General features: G+C 46.0%; 1 protein-coding gene across 1 annotated transcript in view; it reads left to right on the top strand.

The window, feature by feature from the left end:
- The window catches only part of si:dkeyp-14d3.1 (transmembrane protein 132C), a 145016-nt gene that overhangs the window by 96902 nt on the left and 25553 nt on the right, over nt 1–22561 (top strand). The window contains exon 4 of the mRNA XM_030737571.1: nt 10471–10657. Coding sequence (XP_030593431.1) covers nt 10471–10657 — 187 coding nt within the window. The remainder of the gene's footprint in view (nt 1–10470; nt 10658–22561) is intronic.

Raw genomic sequence — 22561 nt, forward strand, 5'->3', positions numbered from 1 at the left:
AAACCAGTTTACATCCTGGTACAACAAAATGATTGTGAACTCTGTAGCTATGCTTGTCCATTATAGCAACTGTATGGGCTGAATTTTCTTTATAACTAAACCTTTTAGCATGTTTATAAGCCTTGCATTTTTAAGGATACTGCAGCAGTTTGCACTCACCTATTGCACACTAAAGGCTGATGGATTTGCGCTAGGCTTCAGCTTGTCATGGTCCTGGGCCGTCTGCCCAGCATTTTGTGTTTAGTTCTGTTTTCCCATGAGTTTTGTTATTTTTCAGTTGTTCTGATACGTGTGTTCCCTTCGTCCCTGTTTCCCCTGCTCCATGGTCTTGTCTGTTTTGTCATGATGTCTGAACCCTGACCTCCTGTGTTTTCATGTTGAGTTTATTCCTAGTGTTGTGACTAGTCTGCGTCTCTGCCCCGTGTCTATGTGCCAGTCCCCCCATATGTTGTCTGCGTGCACCTTGGTTAGTCACTTCCTGCATTATTTTGACAGTCTTGTGTTCCCTGTGCTTTGTGTCTAGTTTTGCTAACCCCTGTTATTAGTTTCATTTGCTTCACCTGTTGCTCCCTGCTGTTTCCTCTTGCCCTGATTACCTGCTGTGTATTTAAGCCCTCAGTGTTCATCTGTTTCTTGTCGCGTCGTCTTCAGTGTTCCCTCGCTGTGTGTCTCCCTGCTCCTCCTCAGGTTTTTGTTTAGTTCCTTCCCAGTATAGGTTTGTTTTGTATTTTTCCAATAAATCCTGTTTGTTTGAGTCTGCATCCTGGGGTCCAATTCTGCCTGCCACACACACACGCCATGACAGAACGACGCGACCAAAATACGGACCTCGCGGACTCAAGCCAGCGGGGACGGCAGCGAGCCGTACGGGTTTTCCTGCAGGAAATAGAGAGGTGGTGTGCTCCGGAGGACGAGTCACGCTTTCTGGGCACTAGTCTCGCCCGAGGAGGACCCGGCTGGGGAAAGAGACCTCAGCTTCAGTACTCGCCACTCTCCCCACCTCTGAAACTGCAGCCGCGCTCGCCGGCAGTCTCCCCGCCTCCGCCCATGCCTCCGGGGATAAGCCTAGGCGGCTTCTCCGTGATGCCAGGCCCACCATCTCCTGCTTCGTTTCCTAGCGCCGCTCCCCTCTCTCATCCTACAGCGGGGGCGCGGAAGCGGAGCTCTCGGCGCCGGAGTAAAACTCAGTCAGCGAACTATGATACAACTCCTGTGTCAGCCATAGACAGTTTGATCATGAACTCAGTTACTGACATTTCACAAATCATAAAGAAGACAAATTGTTCCATAGATACTCTTGCCATGCCTGCCCATTCAAGACCTGTGGTTTCTGAAGCTGTTCCTCCCTCACCAGAATTGGGAAAGGAAATCTGTAGCTCAATGATGGACCTCTGTGAGCAATGGCTTAAATGCCCCAGTCAGGGGTATCGAGACGCCATGGCCCACAGTGCGCACAGATTGGAGTCCAGTTTTCCCTGGCTTTTGGACGCTTTGCCAGGTTCGAAGAGGGGCTTGGTCGAAAGTATGATCCACTCGGTGGTACCCATTTCTGTTCCACGGGTGGGGGCAGCCACAGAAGAACCTGCACCCGCACCCGTTTCTGTTCCACGGGTGGGAGCATCTAAGCCACAGTCACCCACGCCGCCTGCATTTCAGACTACAGCAGCTCCTCCCCAGTTACTCCCGTCTCATTCGGCTGTAGCTCCAGCTCCTCCCCAGTTACTCCCGTCTCAGTCAGCTGTAGCTCCGGCCACCTCCCAGTCTCAGTCAGCTGTAGCTCCGGCCACCTCCCAGTCTCAGTCAGCTGTAGTTCCGGCCTCCGCTCAGTCTCAGTCAGCCTCTGTAGCTCTCCCCGCTTCAACTTCCCCAGTGCCAGCTCTCCCCGCTTCAGCTCCCTCAGCCTCAGCTCTCCCTAGCTCTCAGCCTGCTCGCCCTCAGTCAGCAGCAGCTCCAGCCGCTCTAGTTCACCCTGCCTCAGCTTTGCCCCCTCCAGTGGTTTCTCTTTCTGTGATCCCCTTGGTCAGTTTAGTTTCACCTCCAGTCCCTTCATCTTCAGTTTTAGTCTCAGTCCCCTCATCCTCCTCAGCGTCAGCCCCCTCGTCCTCAGTCACCTCAGTCCAGTCTGGTCCTACTCCCTCCGTGGTTTCGGTCTCCTCAGCTTCCATACTCCAGTCAGCTTCCCCGGTCCCCACAGCCAGTGCTTCAGCTTTGCCCCCTTCAGTGGCGTCACTTCCCTTAAATCCCTTGGTCTCTCCAGTCAGTTTAGTTTCATCTTCAGTTCTAGTCGCAGTCTCCTCGGTTTCCTCCGTGCCCTCTGTCCCCGTAGTCCCTCAGGTCCCGTAGTCCCTCAGGTCCCCGTAGTCCCTTACTCTACTTCCACTTCTGGTCCCCGCAGTCCCTCAGGTCCCCGCAGTCCCTCAGGTCCCCGCAGTCCCTCAGGTCCCCGCAGTCCCTTACTCTACTTCCACTTCTGGTCCCTCAGTCCCTCAGGTCCCCGTAGTCCCTTCAGCTCTCCCTAGCGCCCAGCCTGCTTCCACGCAGCCGGCTCTCCCTAGCGCCCGGCCTGCTTCCACGCAGCCAGTCGTCTCCCGGCCTGCTTCCACGCAGCCAGTCGTCTCCCGGCCTGCTTCCACGCAGCCAGTCGTCTCCCGGCCTGCTTCCACGCAGCCAGTCGTCTCCCGGCCTGCTTCCACGCAGCCAGTCGTCTCCCGGCCTGCTTCCACGCAGCCAGTCGTCTCCCGGCCTGCTTCCACGCAGCCAGTCGTCTCCCGGCCTGCTTCCACGCAGCCAGTCGTCTCCCGGCCTGCTTCCACGCAGCCAGTCGTCTCCCGGCCTGCTTCCACGCAGCCAGTCGTCTCCCGGCCTGCTTCCACGCAGCCAGTCGTCTCCCGGCCTGCTTCCACGCAGCCAGTCGTCTCCCGGCCTGCTTCCACGCAGCCAGTCGTCTCCCGGCCTGCTTCCACGCAGCCAGTCGTCTCCCGGCCTGCTTCCACGCAGCCAGTCGTCTCCCGGCCTGCTTCCACGCAGCCAGTCGTCTCCCGGCCTGCTTCCACGCGGCCCCTAGTGCTAGTTCCCTTAGCTTCAGTCCCTTCAGTTTTGGTCCCCTTAGTCTCCCCGGTCCCTCAGGTTCCCTTTGTTCCCTCCTCTGGTCCCTCAGCTCCTTTAGTTGTGGTTCCCCCTGCAGCCTCAGTCCCAGTCTCCTCTGCTCCTGCTCCCCCGACTCCGGTTTCCCCGCAGTTAGCTTCAGTCCCCTTACCTCTTCCGCAGTCAGCTTCCCCAGTGTCAGCTTCCCCGTCCTCAGCTTCCACGCTCTTAGCGCCCTCCGTGTCAGCTCCCCCAGTGTCAGCCTTAGTTCCCCCAGCTCCCTTAGTCTCTCAGGTCCCCTTAGTCTCCTTAATTCCCTCCTGTGCTTCCATTCCTGGTCCCTCGTTCCCCCTAGTTCCCTCCGTCTCCCTGCAGTCAGAGTCCATAGCGTCAGCTCCCTCGCCCTCCATAGCGTCAGCTCCCTCGCCCTCCATAGCGTCAGCTCCCTCGCCCTCCATAGCGTCAGCTCCCTCGCCCTCCATAGCGTCAGCTCCCTCGCCCTCCATAGTGTCAGCTTCCACGCACCCACCATCACATGCACCCGGTCCATCCCCCAAGCAGCCCCAGCTGCTCAGTGAAGTAGCTGTGTGCCCTACACCGCAGACCCAGCCTGCACATTCGGAGCCTCACCTTGTAGGCCCCGTTCAGCCCAAGGGTCCGGCTCAGTCGGAGCCGTGTTTGAAGCCCAAGGGTTACGCTCAGTTGGAGCGTCGGGCTCGGTTCGAGCCTCCTGCCTCGTCTCGACGCCGCCGCCGCTGGAGCCGCGGTCGGCCCCCAGTCTCGTCTCCTCGCCGCCGCCGCTGGAGCCGCGGTCGGCCCCCAGTCTCGTCTCCTCGCCGCCGCCGCTGGAGCCGCGGTCGGCCCCCAGTCTCGTCTCCTCGCCGCCGCCGCTGGAGCCGCGGTCGGCCCCCAGTCTCGTCTCCTCGCCGCCGCCGCTGGAGCCGCGGTCGGCCCCCAGTCTCGTCTCCTCGCCGCCGCCGCTGGAGCCGCGGTCGGCCCCCAGTCTCGTCTCCTCGCCGCCGCCGCTGGAGCCGCCGTCGGCCCCCCGCCACGATTCCTCGCCGCCGCCGCTGGTGCCGCGGTCGGCCCCCAGCCACGATTCCTCGCCGCCGCCGCTGGTGCCGCGGTCGGCCCCCAGCCACGATTCCTCGCCGCCGCCGCTGGTGCCGCGGTCGGCCCCCAGCCACGATTCCTCGCCGCCGCCGCTGGTGCCGCGGTCGGCCCCCAGCCACGATTCCTCGCCGCCGCCGCTGGTGCCGCGGTCGGCCCCCAGCCACGATTCCTCGCCGCCGCCGCTGGTGCCGCGGTCGGCCCCCAGCCACGATTCCTCGCCGCCGCCGCTGGTGCCGCGGTCGGCCCCCAGCCACGATTCCTCGCCGCCGCCGCTGGTGCCGCGGTCGGCCCCCAGCCACGATTCCTCGCCGCCGCCGCTGGTGCCGCGGTCGGCCCCCAGCCACGATTCCTCGCCGCCGCCGCTGGTGCCGCGGTCGGCCCCCTGCCACGATCCCTCGTCGCCGCCGCTGGAGCCGCGGTCGCCCGCCTGAGAGGTTTGGACTCTGCCTTTTGGCCCCTTGGCCTGGACGGCCCCCTGAACTATGGACTGTTTGTTCCCCCTGGCCGTTGCTCTTTTTGTTTCTGTTTTTGTCTTAGCTCCTGAACTGTTCCTTGTTTTGACCCCCTGTTTTGGACTTTGGAGCTCTCCGGCCTTGTGCCGTCGCTTTTTGTTTCATCCAGTTTTTTTTTCTCATCCCTGTGTTTTGTTCCTGTTTTTGGACTTTGTCCCGGCCTTGTGCCCCTGCTGTTTTTGTTCTGACCTTGTGATTTTTGATGTTTTGCTCCCTGCCTTTGTTGCTCCCTGCCTGGTTTTGTTTTTGTTCCGGTCCCTCCGTCCTGGTCCCCCGCCTCCCTCCCTGGTCTAGTTTTGTTTCCTGTTTTGGCCGTCGGGTGCCGGCCTTTGAGGGGGGGGTGCTGTCATGGTCCTGGGCCGTCTGCCCAGCATTTTGTGTTTAGTTCTGTTTTCCCATGAGTTTTGTTATTTTTCAGTTGTTCTGATACGTGTGTTCCCTTCGTCCCTGTTTCCCCTGCTCCATGGTCTTGTCTGTTTTGTCATGATGTCTGAACCCTGACCTCCTGTGTTTTCATGTTGAGTTTATTCCTAGTGTTGTGACTAGTCTGCGTCTCTGCCCCGTGTCTATGTGCCAGTCCCCCCATATGTTGTCTGCGTGCACCTTGGTTAGTCACTTCCTGTATTATTTTGACAGTCTTGTGTTCCCTGTGCTTTGTGTCTAGTTTTGCTAACCCCTGTTATTAGTTTCATTTGCTTCACCTGTTGCTCCCTGCTGTTTCCTCTTGCCCTGATTACCTGCTGTGTATTTAAGCCCTCAGTGTTCATCTGTTTCTTGTCGCGTCGTCTTCAGTGTTCCCTCGCTGTGTGTCTCCCTGCTCCTCCTCAGGTTTTTGTTTAGTTCCTTCCCAGTATAGGTTTGTTTTGTATTTTTCCAATAAATCCTGTTTGTTTGAGTCTGCATCCTGGGGTCCAATTCTGCCTGCCACACACACACGCCATGACACAGCTTCCTTAATCTGACCCACTGAACTGGACCTCTCAACCATTTTATTCCAATTATTAGACCAATAATATGGCTTGGGTAATTATTTGTACTAAAACCATATCTAAAAACATTTTTAATTAAATCCTAGTATGTTACTTAGCATTGATTAGCAAAAATCAGTACCCATACAGTCTATGGATTCAGCTTGGCGTTAACTGATAGCTTTGCCCTCCATGCTCTCATATATGGTCCTTTCTGGCTTTAAGAAAGTCAACATGGCAATGGCCAGAATGTCAAAATCATGGCTTCAAATGGGACTTTCACAATTTCATTTAACTTTAAAAGGAAAGTGTTGTTTTAAAATCAGCACTAAAAAAAAACTATCTACAGCAGATGAAAGTTATGTCCTGTAAAGTCAAGACCTGACACAGGACCTGAGAGAACCCTTCAGTTGTTCCGTGTCCTCTTACCCGAAGTGGCATCAGGAATGGTCCCAGTGGAAGGGTGGCTCTCAAGAAGCCATTCTTAAGGACAGGAAACAGGGAGAAAAGGCTGAGGTATGCCAGCTTACACAAGAACCCGGCTGAAAGTCAGGAGAAATGCTTATAGAGTGATGAATCCAAATTTGAAATTTTTGGTTCAAATCATTGTCATTATGTAAAGAAGAGGTCAGGAGAGAGGTGAGTGTCTACAGCCTTCACCTGCATTTCAGCCAGTGGTGTTGGGGATCTTTTCAAAACTGATGGAATTATGAAAGCAGAAAAGTACCATCAGATTTTTATCCACCATGCAATACCATCTGGAAAGTATCTGATTGGTATGACAATAATCCTAAAACACACAGTTAAAGGGTGCCTGGATAGAAGAGAAAAAAAAGCACACAGTGGAACGCTATCAGTCATGTACTGGCCTCCCCAGAGCCCGGACCTCAGCTATTATTGAAGCAGTGTGGGATCATCCTGACAGAGAACAGAACAAAAGGGAGTCTACATCCAAAGAAGAGCTTTGAATGTCCTTCAAGAAGCCTGGAGAACTATTCCTGAAAACTACTGAAAGAAATGACAAGGAAGCTGCCTCAGAGAGTTCAGGCTGTGTTGAAGAATAAAGGTGGTCGCATCAAATATTGACTTTCAAGCTTGTTAGAATTGTTTTTGCCTTATATACTGTATTTCCATGTGTATTTGCACATTTCAATAAATCAGTGCACCTACACTGTAAAAAGGATATTTGAGTTATAGTTGAGGTAATGCAATGTTTTAAATGATTCTCACTCAGCTTTATGCTGAGTATATGCAGTATGTTTTTGGGGTTTCTATCAACTTGAAAGTACAACCTGTTCCTTTAACTTACAGTAACTAGCTATTTTTATTTAAGTGAAAGTTTCACTTATTGTGTGTTTTGTTTAACTTAAATCTAGTGGGTTCATCTGACTTGTTAATTTAAGTTAATTTTAAAAAAACTTAATTAAATTATTTGTTGCCAGTTGACATAATTAAGTTGTTCCAACAATTCTCTTTTCTTTATATTTCCCATTTTCCTAGTAAAACATGCATTATATTGCCTAAAGTATTTGCTCATTTGCCTTCACACACATATAAATTTGAGTGACATGCCATTCAGGATATGATGTTGGCCCACCCTTTGAAGCTATAACAGCTTCAGCTCTTCTAGGAAGACTTTCCACAAGGTTTAGGAGTGTGTTTGTGGGAATTTGTGACCATTCTTCCATTCTACCATTCTGCTCATCCAACACTGATGTTGGTTGAGAAGGCCTGGCTCACAGTCTCTGCTCGAATTTATCCCAGAGGTGTTCTATCAGGTTGAGGTCAGGACTTTGTGCAGTCAAGTTCTTCCACACCAAACTTGTTCATCCATGTCTTTATGGTCTCTGCTTTGTGCACTGGTGTGCAGTCATATTGGAACAGGAAGGGGTCATCCCCAAACTGTTCCCACAAAGTTTGGAGCATGAAATTGTCCAAAATGTTTCAGTATGGTGAAGCATTAATAGTTCCTTTCACTGGAACTAAGAGGCTGAGCCGAACTCCTAAACAACATCCCCACACCATAATCCTCCTTACAAACTTTACACTTGGCACAATGCAGTCAGATAAGAACCATTCTCCTGACAACCACCAAACCCAGACTTGCAATTGGTCACTCCAGAGAAATAGTCTCCACTCCTCTAGAGTCCAGTGGCAGCGTGCTTTACATCACTGCATCCAACGCTTTACAGGGTGATGTAGGCTTGGATGCAGGTGCTTGGCCATGGAAACCCATTCCACGAAGTTCTCTGTGTGCTGTTCTTGAGCTAATCTGAAGGCCACATGAAGTTTGGAGGTCTGTAGTGATTGACTCTGCAGAAAGTTGGCAACCTCTATGCACTATGCACCTCACAGCATCTGCTGGCCCCACTCTGTAATTTTATTCTGTGGCCTATTGCTTTGTGGCTGAGTTGCTGTCATTCCCAATCACTTCCACTTAGTTATAATACCACTAACAGCTGACTGTGGAACATTTAGTAGAGAGGAAATTTCATGACTGGACTTGTTGCACAGGTGGAATCCTATCACGCTGGAATTCACTGCGCTCCTGAGAGCGACCCATTCTTTCACAAATTTTTGTAGAAGCAGTCTGCATGCCTAGGTGCTTGGTTTTATACAACTGTGGCCATGGAAGTGATTGAAACACCTAAATTGATTTGGATGGCTGTGCGAATACTTTTGGCAATAAAGTGTAGGTAGGCTTGTGGCTCAAGCCTTTTGCACAATATTGTATTTGAAATCTTTGCATCGAACCTTTCCACATTTCCATCAGTCCTCTCCAAAGGTGCAGTCAAATAAAGGCCAGAGTTGTGATTAATAGTGTAGATTTTGATGTTTGTGTTCATCTTCCATGTTATTATATTGCCATCATATGCTCTTCTTTTGAAGGTCCATATTCGTCTTATAAAACTACTAAATTAGCAGCATGTCTGCATCCTAAAGTGAGAGATCTGTTTGTGCTTAGTACAATCTTATAACCTCAATAGTTTGTTGACACTGTTATATGAGAACCACATAAATATGAGAAATATGAAAACCTTATAAAAGTCCTAGCATTTACAGCAGCTATTAAACTCTGCCAAGTGGATCATGCAAGGAGGGAAATAATTGACATGTTTCAAGGCTAGCAAGAAAAAAAAAAACTAATAATCCACTGTGTCTGTCTTTTCTGGAGGCCCTTTGACTTTGTGAAGGTGTGCGCTCTTTTCCCATACCTGGGAGTGCATGTAAAGTATAATCAAACCTTTCTGCTGTGCAGTCTCTTTCATTCTTTTGCCCGTCTTTCTTTTTTGCCTGCCTAAAGTGTGTGATATTTTTCCAGAACAACCTGTGCGCAGTAAAAAAAAAAAAAAAATCTGCCAGTTCTAAGAAAAGTAGGCCATTTGGACAGATGACTGACAAGGGTTTTGTGTGACACTGAAGCACTTTATTTCAGGACGTTTAGTGCATCATCTGTTGACTTTCTGTGCTTGCTGAAATTTGTGGCTTTGCTTGTCTTTAAACAGATATTAGTATGTGTCTTTTTCAACAGCAATGTGGAGCAGTTATGTAAGTCCATGCTGTCGTACTATGTTTTCAGCAAGTCGCTACTCTGATTAGAACAATAATATGAAATGTGACACAAGTTATTTGGTTGTCATCTTAATTATTTATACACACCTCTGTTGGATGTGAAAATTGGGTTGTTGTGCTCTGCTGCGTGACAAATCTTTCATTCTTTCAGTGTCAGACTGAAGAATACGAGAACAATGTGAAAGATGTGTCCTCTCTGAATATTTCTATTATTTATTTTGCTACTGTTTTTAGTCTCCTATTCATAATTTAGGGTGTTATACATTTGTGCATGCTGTCTTTCCAAGAGTTATAGTCATCATCTCTCTTTATGGCATTGTATTATTTGCTTGAAATAAGGCTCTATTTTTTTTTTCTGCTTCACACCTCACACTATTTCCCACATGTTGGATGCACACGGGCCCCTCTCTCCAAACAAAGAACCATGTGAATTTATTCACCCCTTGCTTTTCTCTGTCTCTCCCCCACACCATGCTCAAATTACATGATGCTGCTTTGTGCCGGTGTGCCACAGAGACCGTGCGTGAAATTTATTGGCCCCGAGTCTTGCCATTTGACACGCGAGATGTGGCTAACAGATTTTGTGCCATTTCCCATCTCCTCCGGCTCCCGTGTAATGCTGACCTTTCCTGCCTCTGGGCTATATTTAAACCGTGAGCACCAGAGACTTATGGCGGCGTGGGAAATTTTATTATCAACGCTCTCCATTTGTCTGACTTAATTCAGGCCTACTGTAGATCGAGCTGAAGCATGTTGTATATTTACACTTCTCCAAGGCAAACAAGGGCACCGGTGACGAACCCAGCTATCAACAACTTAGTGGGGGTTACTCTTGGTGAAATATTCCTTTGAATTGCTCTTTGGAGCATCTGAGAGATTATATCACAGGTTCTGTTTGCATTGCACATCACCTACTGGAAAGTGTGAGAGGAATGTAGAGCAGGTGGGATGATATTCCACAAAGCAAAGGGTTGAACAGAGTCAAACGCAAAGGGACTTGGCATTTTAGAGAACCTCAGCTGGTAAAATGTCATAGATATCACCCTCAGACACATTCATCAGCCTTTACCGTTTGTCATCATTAGACCAGAAACCGGGTTGAATGAACTCACGAACACACATGAGCGGTGGCATCCACACACACACTCTTTTTCAAGCTCTCGCTCCGGCCACCTGCTTAACCATTCACTCAAAATGTCTTTTTTTCTGCACGCCGATAGGTCCGAGATGGGGGTTCAGAGGGTACTCCAGGTGGATCTGAAAATGGAAAGCTTCCCAGAGCCGATGGGCAGCCGCTGGATGGCCTGGCAGGTGGAATATCCCGCCAGCCGTGCCGCCACTCAAGAGGTGGAGACAGAGATCCGCCTGGCTCAGGAGGATGTGGCGGGCATTGTGCCCCTGGCCATGGTGAGTGATGCCACTTCCAGCTCAGTGCAATGCCCAAGTATATAAATGCTTGGACTCATTACCCCAAATGTGTGTAGTGCATGCTGATAACATGGAACACCGTACTGTAAATTCACACCAAGAATCAGCATTTCCACATGTGCTTGTACGACAATACAGAAATGGATTGTTCTGAAAATGGCAGAGGTTTTTTTGCTCTATTAATCATAACCAGGGACAGCCAGGATATATGTATATTCAGGTCAGACGTTTTGTGCATATTTTTCTTTGGATTTGATTCAAAGGATTAATAAATTTTTGGTGCAGCAAGCAGAATACATTTGTATTATATGTAGTGACACAAATTTTGCTGAACCTGAAGTATCTTTGGTAATAGTGTGTTTGTATCAATGATGCCATCCCAGAGCAAAGAACATGCAAAATTATTCAAAGCCTTTTCTCTGTCCAGTCTATTGCTCTCAGACATGACAGAACTTAATTTTAACATCAATATTAGATTTTGCTTAAATTCAGCTTTTGAGAAATGGCCTTCCTCTTATCTCAGCGTGATCCCTATTTAAGATCCTAAAAAATACTCATTTTCTCTCACTGCACTCTCACTCTTTATTTGACTGTGATAATCAACTTTTGAGATAACAGTAAGATCCAAAGGAGAACTTGATTGGGTTGTAAATGGGCCTTTAAAATATAAGAAATTTGTTTCATTGATCCGAATCAAGGCTTTACCCCCCCCCCCCCCCCCCCTTTTTTTTTTAACCTCCCTCCTTTTTTTTTCTCAAACTGGACAGGATAATTAATCTTAGATTGATTTATTCTTTTGCTCCTTATTTCTTTTACGGGAAATTTAAGAGAAACAGGTTAGAAATTAGTAATCTCCCTGTATCTGTCTTGTTCTTTAAGAATAGATTAATAATAAAAGCATAATTCCAATTGCATGCTGGTCCTGTATATAAACCTGAGAACTGCACAGTTTAAAATCTGTGCATAAGATTATAAAATGTAGCCACACATTTACAAACATCCAAAAGGTGACGAATGAAAGAGTATTAATAATCCAGTCATATATTACATGTCCTGTATATAATGATGCTGAGAGAAGAGCTATTCTACATAATAACCACTTTTAATATATTTTAGTAATAATACAGATGCATTTACTTGATATTGTTTTTTAACAGAGACCGTTCACATTGTAGTATGGCTACTTTATACTGTATACTTCTTCTGTCACTGTTGTGTAGACAGAGAAAACAGTGTCAATATTGTAGCTCTGTGTTTAGGAACAGGGCAAGAAGAGAGCATCTGTAGCTCCCAGCTGGCCTCAGATGGAGTCTCGAGGCTGGCGCTGGCCTGAGGGTTAGCCTGGAGCCGTGTGTCTCCCTCAGCGAGGCGCAGGTAGTCAGTTGTGTAGATTATCCCTCATCGAAGTTCATGCAAGGAGCACTTCATGCATCCTTGTAACTTTGCTCAGGGACCCAGAGAACACTGTTTCTGATTTAGATCAAGAGTGTGCGAGTGAATAAATGAGTGAAATCAGTTGTGTTGACAAAAGGGAAAGACATACTGTCACATCGGTACTGATTGCTAAAGCAAAGATTGTATTTGTTTCTGATTCGGTGCTTCTGATCTGCATGATACAGCCCTGACTGTTGTGTCATTGTTATTCTGTAAGTATTGCCTGTAGCTGTGTAGATGATAGATGCCTGTGGGTGGCTGTTCCTGGATTCAGAGGAACACAAGGCATCCTCACCCACAGATCCGTTCTTGGGATAATTGAAGCTGTTTTTAATGCTCCAGTATCATTCAAGTTACTTCTCTCGCACCCTTTTCATGTCACTGATGTATCAACAGTGCACCTTCCTCACTCTAGCAATATATGACTAACTTCTAGTGACACAAACTGCAAAGATGATTTGCATGATTACTTTGCAAAGGCTCTGCTTGTGGAAAGAGACTCAACCAAATAATTTGCATTTGCTTGCTCAATGAATGCACTTTAAATTAAATCTTTATTTGAATTATTCGATTCTATTTAAGTGTTGTGCAAAGTCATATTCTTGTCAGTTTTTCCTTTATTATTTTTGTAAAATGAAGTATGTGAATGAGTGCACAAGCCTGCACACAAGTCCCTCCATTTTCTGTCTGCTCATTGTACATGGAGGAAGTTTTTATTGCTCACTATAAATCACACAACTTTTTATCACAACAACAAAATCCATGTCAGTTAACCAAATATTGCGATTATTTGCTGGACTTGACTGAGATGTAATGTGTTCCCTAAAATAGATAATCTATTCCGTGTGTGTGTGTCTGTACTGTATATATACAGTATATGTATTTATGTGTGTGTGTGTATACACACCCTATATGTTCAGAAAGACTTGATTTTTCCTTTTCCTTACCTTGATTTGCTATTCTGCTCAAAGGGCTTATCAGTGAGTCAGGGAAGCAGCTGCTATCATGTCTGAGTGTGTGGATACAGTATATAAAAAAGGATTGGGTTCACTGATCAGCCTATACCTTTGATACTGACATTTCTAACATTTTCATCATCAGAAATTCATTTAAAAAATTTCTTTTTGTGACTTTTTTTTTTCTTTTCAATTTTGTTTGGGTTCAGCACAAGAACGCACAAATTCTCTTTGCTTTTCTATTTCATTTTCCTCCATGGCCATCACCCACACATACATGTACAACAGCCAAAAGTGCACAGCAACTCCGGCCACCCCCAGCGGTGCAGTACTTAACACATAACACAAATAGATGGAGATACATTCAGAACTCATTAACTCTCATTAACTGTCTTTCTCTGTCCCCTCTTTCTCTACCTGCACACCCACACATACACACAAGCACGTAAGGCTTTTGCAATCTGCATGCACCAGTATGAGAAAAGCACACAAGCGAGAAAGAGGAAGGCTGAATTAGATTACTTGGGATCACTGTGGCATGAAAAAGCCCACAGATAAGTTCCTCACCCTCCTCCCTGCTACACTCCTCGCTGATAGAAAAGAGGAAGTAAGGTAATGTAAGAGCAATGCCGTCAAGCCCCCTTTACACACGCACACACCTGCAAATGTGTCGCCACCGTTCCTCCGCAAGAGAAAACAAAGTCTAATTTCAAAACAAAACAAGTTTCTGCACATAGAACTGAAGTTATCATTTCCACAAAAAATGTGAATGTGGACAAGAAACATCTGAGTGGGTCCTGTGATATTCAGCATTGGGACATTGGCAGTGGGTACTTTGGGTGCTGTGGCTTGGGGGCCTCCATGGATTAGGCCTAATTCCGACACTTGCCGCTCCTTTCCAGGCAGCTACCCACTAGCCCTCTGCCTGATCCCGAGTCTTTGGCTGCTAGCCGGTTGCCTGGTAGCTTGCTCTCTAATCCAGCCAACCAACACGCCATGTGTTAGGTTGAGTCTGCTTCATCTCTAGCCAGCTACTCATAAGCTACACATACTACAAGCCACATTCATCCATTCACACACACATTCATAAAGCACTTTCATTCTGTGCCTTGAAGTGTTTCTTTGTTTTGTTTTCTAACACTCCCACACATAATGTCTCACACGCTGATGGATGCATCTGGGGCGGTTTGTGGTTCAGTATCTTGCCCAAGGACAATTTGACATGTGGACTGGAGGATCAGTCCACTGACTGGTAGACGGCCCGCTCTACCTCCTGAGCCTCAGCTGCACCTTCCTTTTTGCCCCTGAGATTTCCTTTTCCGTTAGACTCAGCTTGCCTTCAAATTGGTTTCCCCATGAAAGGGTGGATCTTGACAATGTCAGAACTCTGTCCTTCAGTTTCCTGGTCTCATTTCTATGAGATCTAGTCAGTTGACCACTCACTAACACAGAGTCAGTTTTTTTTTGGTCACCTTTATGGGTGGCATATCTAGATCAGTCAATGCCCAGTAAGGGCCTGAGTCAGTCATTTCCATTTCTGTTGCTGATCTTCTTCCTGGTTCCACCAGTTTCTCTTGGTTTGGTTGAATTCTTATCATTTCCTGAGTCTCTTCCTGGATTGGATGACACCTCTTTGCTCCACTCCTGTATTTGGTTGACATCACACATTACCAAGTCTGGATTTGGGTCAGTCAAGCCCAGCCTTCTTTCAAGCTCATGCTAGGACTGTCCTGTGGCTGTGTACAGTTCTGTTGATCCTGCCAATCTGACCTTCACCTTCTTCAGTGTCTCCTTTCAATCACAGACAGCATTAAGGTTTTCAAATTGCAAATTGTGCTACAGATGAGAATTGGACCCCATGGGGCAGCTCAACAAATACATCAGTAAGCCCACCAGTTCCTTTGACTGCTTTTGGTAAACCACAGCATCTCAGGAACATCACAAAAAACCTGCTGTTTTGCAAATTCTCTGGCCAAATCACCTAGCCATCACAATCTGTAACTTGTTGAAGTCACTTTGATCTCTGCTGGCTTGCCCATTTTTCTTGCATCCAACAATTTTAGTTCAAGAACCGACTGTTCACTTAAGGCCTAAAATATCCCACGCACTGTGAATACTCTCATCTGATCTGGCATCCTGACTTCTCTTTCTCTGAGCACACAGTATCAACTAAAGGATACTTAAGTGAATGCATTAATGGTTTTATCAAGTTGTCACTTTTCCCAAGTTGTCACAAAGGTATGGTTTAAATTATCTCGACAATCTGCAGGACAGGCTTATTCAGTATCTGATCTGTCAGTGCCAAATCTAATTGTTAATGTTTATACATTGCTCATACATCTGTCAGGAACACTGATGCCTCACTGAATTTGATATTCAGTTGTGTTTTTAGTGTAATTTTTTAAGGTAACTGTGCTTTGTGATCAGTGATGTGACATAAACTTCAAGTTATAGATACAGTAGCATAGAAAGAATGAAAAAAATAAGTGCGGAGAAGAGTAGAAGCAGTGTTTTTGGTAGATGGTAGAGAGACAGAAGCAGAGAGGGCAATTTTCCAAACTTCACAGAGCATGCTGAAGGCATCTGTTGACACAACAGCTTCTCTAGAAAGTCTTTTTCATCTGTATTTAGCACTAATTAGTCTAATAAGCTAAACTGAATTTTGTCACTCACAATGTAAACGCCGCTCTAATTGTTTTTTGAGCAGAAATCTCATAAACTGAATGCAGATCCGTAACTGACCATGTCTCTAAAGGTTATAATGTAATAAAGCTAATGACTAATTGTAATGGGAAGCTGATTTTTGGTTTGATCACATTTATGGCCTATTACTTCAATGGCTCCTCCGACCCATTCCCTGCCCATTTATGGCGTGTTCTAAATTATTGCGCCCTTGCTTGAAGTGATTATTATAAAAAGCTCTTTTTATTTCATTACCCAAGCCAAGTGAATGGCTCCGCTATGGGTGACGCTTCTGGGAAAGCACCGACATCGTTTTGAAAGATGAGCTCTCCTTTTTCTGCTCTCTTTGAAGAGGGCTCCTCCTGTGTGTTGTCACAGATCCACCTGCATTGGGAGGGCTTAGAGCACCGCTCTCCACTTTGTCACCAATTTCAAACCGTGAAGCAGGAGTTCTGCAAATGCAGCAATTATTTCAAAAGAAGGAAATGAAAAGAGCACTCAAAAGTTTCCGTCAGTTTAGAGCGAGGGGATGCCTGTGAACTCCTTCTGTCGACTGTAATACCACTTGGCTGTCCTAGCTTGTCTCCTCTTCCCCTACTTTTTAGATGCTTTCTTCTTTTTTTGCAACCCCTTTATTCTCTGCATTTTTTTTTTCTGTTTGCTCCAGATGAGCATAAATTTATATATTAACAGTGCAGATTAATTGCCTCCCTTTTCAACCTCTGCCTCCTTAATGCAGGCATCCCCCCTATTTCAGTAAAAGTGTGAAAAAGCTTTGTGGGTTTTTTTTGTGTCATCTTGAGATGGATTTTAAAGGCAGTAATTGGATGCCTGAGCAGATTCCCCTGCACAGTAGGAGGCTGGTCCATTATCTTTTACCATCGTAAAGTAATATGCTCCTGTCCAGGCTACCCTCATCATCATTACCCATGCTGTGGATGCCTGGTGATGGAGAGGGAGCGGGAGGACAGGGCATACATCATATCTGGACTCATCAGTCTTCCTATTCCAGCCGAGACACCAAACTGTGCTCACTCACACGAGCATTCTCAGGCATAGAGATGAGGAGAAATGAAAGAAGCCGTTAGCATTCGCATACTGCTCCAATGTATTGTTAACCAATACATCATCACCCTGGCCCTCTCTGGCCACTTCTGCTCTCACATGATAAAGTCATCTATCAGCATCTTCCAATGAATGTTTTATTTTACTCCTTTCGATTCCATTACCTCTGTTGCAATGCATATCTTTTCTACCAGGCAAGTGAAATCTAGAGTGCCATTTATCAAACATATAGTTAGACAGACAGACACAAGCACTTACATCCCAGCTAATTACGCAGAGATGCATCAAGGGCACTGGTAACATCATGCAAGCTGTATGTTACAAGGGCATGTACTGTAAACTTTGCAAAAGAAAAAAAAAAACAAAGATTTTGGTCTTCTGAAAAACTTAGCCACTTTGTTCCACTGTTGCATACTCCTGCTATTTTAATGAAACGTCGCATTTTTTCCTCCCAATCTCATGAGTCATGCAGTTTACAAGAAAGGGCTGATGGATGCACCCCAAGCGAACAATCCATTAGCATCTACTACAGCTTTGAGGCTGATGATGAAGTGGTAGCACTAATTGAGGCTGCTGCCGTATGCACATGGCATACCACATGTAATGCTAATTAGGACAACTGATTGTGACAAATGCTCTTCTAAACCAAAGTATGATCGGAGTACTTGAGACTGCGTGGCTAAACATTTTCTGTGCGCCTTTGCTCCTTTGTCATCACAGGATGTAAAATGCGCTTGGAAAGGACTGACACCCTGTGATGCATATACAGTGAGAAGTGAGTGGGTGAACAGCTACCTTTTCACTGCACCACTGCACAGCAAAGAGCACACACACTGAGGTTTCATGGCAAATCCATTGTCACTCGGGTAGACTTTATGCTCTGAAGTCTTTTTATTAAACAAAAGATTATAAGTGAGCAGAATGGGTCTGATACCTTTTAAAGCTTGCTCATTATAGTGACATTTGGAAATTACTGGTCACCATTAAGACAGCTAACCTTTCCGCTGTGGTTTTGAAAGCTTCTCCAGAGGTCAGGTCAAGTTACTTGTTTACTGTGCCACTGCATATCTTGGAAGATGGCCTGCGAAATATTGCATAATTCATGCATAAAACACGGCATTTGTGCACAGGCTTATTTTCTGGTACCTACAGAAAATGGCCAGGACTTGCACCCAGTGGAACCACTTATAGTTTTGTTCCTCTAATAGATTGTGCTGAACCTAAATTGCTTTCACTGTAGACCTCTCTATCCTGACTCTGCCAGTTGCAGTGAAAAAAAAAAAAAGTTTGTTCAGCAAGGCAAAAAGAAGAAATGCAGGGATGAAGTGAAAGGCAGGATGCAGACTGACAGATCAATTTCAGAGTGACATATGTCCATATCTCACATCTCCCCATGATTGTTAACATCCTACTTCACATTCTGCCCCAGTTCCACTCACTCTGACTTTAAATCCTTACCCACTGAGGTTTGAAAGGAATGTGTGTATTTTTTTTAGCAGTAATGGACTCTCCAATAGAGCTGACCTTTGTGCCTGTTGAGAGAGGTCTGTGTCCAGAGGGCAGCTAAGCCAGGCTAAGCCAAGCTAAGCTGGCAGTATGGAGCTCGATCAGAGACGGGTGAAGAAATCAGACAGAGATCAAGAGGTCATCCCCCTACAGGCATGGCTGGCTGTTGCTGAAGAACTCTTCATCGATTGGCTGTGTGTGATAGATATCGGGCTGAAATTGAGCAGACTGGCGCAGGCGGGGTTGTTTCCCTGCCTTCTGGCCTCTGGGCCCTCACTCAATGGGCAAACAGCAGGGGCACACACAAGGTATACCCGAGCCAGCATCAGTCAAAGCACCCACCGGCTACCTCCCCTGAGCCCCTGCAGCTTTCACACTCATCTCTAGGCGAGCACAGAGCTGATTGTGTCCGTGGTGGCTGACCTTGATTCTGGGTTCTGACTGTTATGGAAATTCACCAGGGACATCTTCGCCTCCCTTCTGACCCACTGATCTAGATGTATTATAGGTATGGTATTCATGAGAATTGCAGAGGATTCGTCCTATAAACTTAAAATGCAGCGCTTCCGCAGGCAGCCATGTTTTATTCACAAGTTCCCTTTCTTGGCAAGAGTGGCAATTCAGGGCCAACAGGCTCCTGAGGATGGCTCTGTCCTTTTAGGACCAGTCCTCAATTATTCCTGTATATTTAATTTTGCAAGCACAGACACTAATAAGTCTGTTAATGTATTTTCATGGACAGGCAGGTTTACAGATGGCCCGAAGATGAATAGATGCAGCACAGAGTATTACAATTGCGTACACGTTCACTATGTCATACCGAAACTGAACATGCCTCCCTTTGTAATGTGTAGTTTTTTGGGTTTTTTTTTTTTTTTACAAATACAATTGCAGTTAGATTTTATAACATTACACAGACATTGTTGTATAAGCGCTTTGAGTGCTCATATCTGAGTAGAAAAGCGCTATATAAGAACTAGTCCATTTACCATTTACTAAGGACTCAGGCACAAATAAAGTAATTATCTGTGGGGAGATCTGGTCTGTCAGCAGCATGTCATTGTCACACTTCCCCACAGTCAAAGTTTACCATAACTTATGTGCACTCATAAATAATTTACATATGAGAGCAAGACAGTGTGACTAAAAGATCAATATTGTCCATAAACTGTTTTGTGAATCCTCTTGCATAACTTTGCAAGCAGATTAAATGAAAGGAGTTCTTCATACATCATCGGCTGCCCTTCTTTTGAAGGCTGTGAGGGCAAGAAGACAATAAAGAACAGAGAGACGATGATTTATTCTTTTACTCCACTAAGAGGCACCTCAGTCAAGGGCCTGACTATCTAAATGGTTATATAGTCAGATTTAGATGGAAGAGACTCAGTGGGACTTCAAAGAATCTGAGCAGCGGCAGCAAGGATTCAGCTGGAGAGCTCACTACCCATAATAAATATTTTACCATCTTGGGAAATAGGTTTATTATATAAACTATGTATAGCCAATCATCGCAACCATTTTTTGGACAGTACATATGAAACTGCAGCCATTAAAGGCTCAGCTTAGTATAAAGAGTGTAATTGGGGGTAACAATGAGCACATTTTATTATTTGTGCTTTTATTGGGATTATTTGTTGGACTTTTTTATTTGCAGCTGCCCCGAGTTTCCCCCTATCCCCACAAAAGACCAGAACTTGATATTTTCCCCCTTGCATTTCAGTTTTTGAATGATTAAACAAACAAGACATGTAGCTTTTGGAGTGCTGATGGTGGCTTTTTTTTCTTCTTCTTCTTTGCTAGTTTTTTTTTTCACAATCTCACACTCTTTATACTAAACCTGACTAATTGGCTACTGGTGGTTGCATCATGTTTAGGGTACAGACATCAATCGGCTTATCTAAAAAAAAAAAGCGAATCATCATGCTACTCAAAATGTTGAACATCTGCTGTAATAACTGCACACTTCAAATCTTAGTTCACCCATGAGGTTGAGAGGAGGGTAGGAAACAGAGTGCACTGCAGAATAATGCTGTTTTCACACATGCACTGCTGCCCCATTGTTTTCGAGATCTCGCTAAAGTTGCATACGAACATACAATGCAGTGGTTTTTAAAGTCCATGTAATCCAATCCAAATGTGCGCTGCATTATAGAGACAGCAACAGTGGACAGTATCCTGACTTGATTCTGCCGACACTGTCCAGGAGTTCACGTGTGAAAACAGCTTAATAAGGTACACTTTCTTTGATGTCTCTTAATTATTGACTGAGGTATCTACAAAAGTGGCCCTCAACATTACATTTTATTCTGAGGTGGCAGTTCATCCTGTCCATGTCCTCAACATGAGCCCTCATTACATCTCCTTTTAAAACTGAACATATCAAATATCAAAGCAGCCATCGAGTTAATCTTCTCCCTGCCATCCACAGCCCACAGTAATGAGCAGATCAGATCTCTGACCGGCATGTACCTGAGACAGGGCACTGCTACTGAAAGGCAGTTAGATGTCTTTTAGGAGGCAGTGAGGGTTGACCACTAAGTGGAGATGGGTCTTGGAGTGCTACATACTGCAGCCACCTTTATCCCATCAGCTGGGAAGATACAAGGAAAAGGGGGAAATGAAGACAGGAGAGTAACTTGTCCTTACTTGGAGAAGTAAAAGTGGGATGACAAGAGAAGGGAGCAAGAGAGAGAGAGAGAGAGAGAGACCCTCATTAAAAGGCACTGTGTTGGCTTCACAATCATCCCACCACTTCAATGCGCTGTCATGCAGTGATGTATCGCTCTGCATGGCGCTACCAAGGCCTTTATTCCCACTCTCCTCCATGTTTTTCTCTTCTAGCCAATTAAACGCCCACTAGAATGGAGGGGAGGAAGTGCCACATTGAGCATTGCACAATGTGGAGAGAGAAAGCTGATGAAAGGACATGTCTCTTTTAGTCTGCTTAATAGCTCCAGGACACTGTCTGAGTGGCGTTTAATGTCTACAGCATATGCACTGTTCCCGTTGTCCCATTTCAGTTTCCTCACACGTACATATTCTTTATCACCAAGGGATGAAAATATTTATCCCAACTATGAATATTTCATTTACTATAGTTAAGCTGAGTATTGGCAGGCATCATGGCTGCCTTAAAGCACCTGCTCTTGAAATGACATGAAAGATCATAAAGAGGCTCATGTCCAATAACAAGTCATCAATCAACCCAAACACCAGATTAGGTGTTTTGGCTTGCAGGATTTTTCACTGCTGTGGCGTGTGCTTTTTTTGTTGTTGTTGTTGTTTTATCTTGACAGCCTGCTGGCTTTAGGACAGCCTCAGCAATGTGGGGTTGAGACAAACAGGTGCACACACTACGCATTTACACTGTATTTACCGCACTCTCTTCTGTCTGTCGCACTATGAATAATGCAGGCCCTAAAATCCTCAACTCGACAATGTGTTTGACCTGTTCATTTGTAGCTGCAGTCTGGATGGCGGGGTCAGAATATGGATGTGTTAGCGCAGAGCCGAGGCAGAAGTTAATCGCAACACCCCGACGGCCGGCTTCGCTGCTTCTCATGCTGCCCGTGTCACTCAGGCTGACACCATAAATCTCACTTATTTTCAGATCCAAGTGAGACACAGGCAGAAATTACGGCCCAGAACACATTACCAGCCTCAGCAGCGCGCTGAATGCTAACAGAGAGATCCTTGATAAAGCAGACAGGCAGGTCTCGCACAGATTATTGGACAAAAAGAATCCTGTGTATTAGACTTGATGGGGCAGACTAGCTCGCAAGTAAAGCACAAACACCAGTGTCAACAGGTGAGATGCAAACTAGCATTCAACCCACATACATAGAAATTTTTCTAAAGGTATCAGTTTTTAATGCTGGAAAGGAGACTGTGTCAAAAAAAAAAAAGACTACAATGTATGAAGAGGTGAAGGACACCTCAGATCACACAATACTGCTTCTGGCCAGTCCTCATGTTTTTCCACAGAGGCGTAAAAACGACTCAGTTTTTGTGAACTGTGTGTGTCACTGTTAGATACCTGCACATCACCTTTCTAAGCCGATGCTCAGTGGGGATGGTGTTTCAGGTTTTACTAAGCAATAGCATCTTTTGCCGGGCTTGATTTCCAGTCTGTCATCAAGCAAATCTGTTTTATTAGGGTCTCAAAAAGCTTCATAATTGGATTCATTCCTTTTGAACTTTGCAGTTATGTCACATATTGGTCTTTGCATGGTGCATGATT

The sequence above is a fragment of the Archocentrus centrarchus genome, chromosome 9 (genome assembly GCF_007364275.1).
Source record: "Archocentrus centrarchus isolate MPI-CPG fArcCen1 chromosome 9, fArcCen1, whole genome shotgun sequence".
NCBI classification, from domain to species: domain Eukaryota; kingdom Metazoa; phylum Chordata; class Actinopteri; order Cichliformes; family Cichlidae; genus Archocentrus; species Archocentrus centrarchus.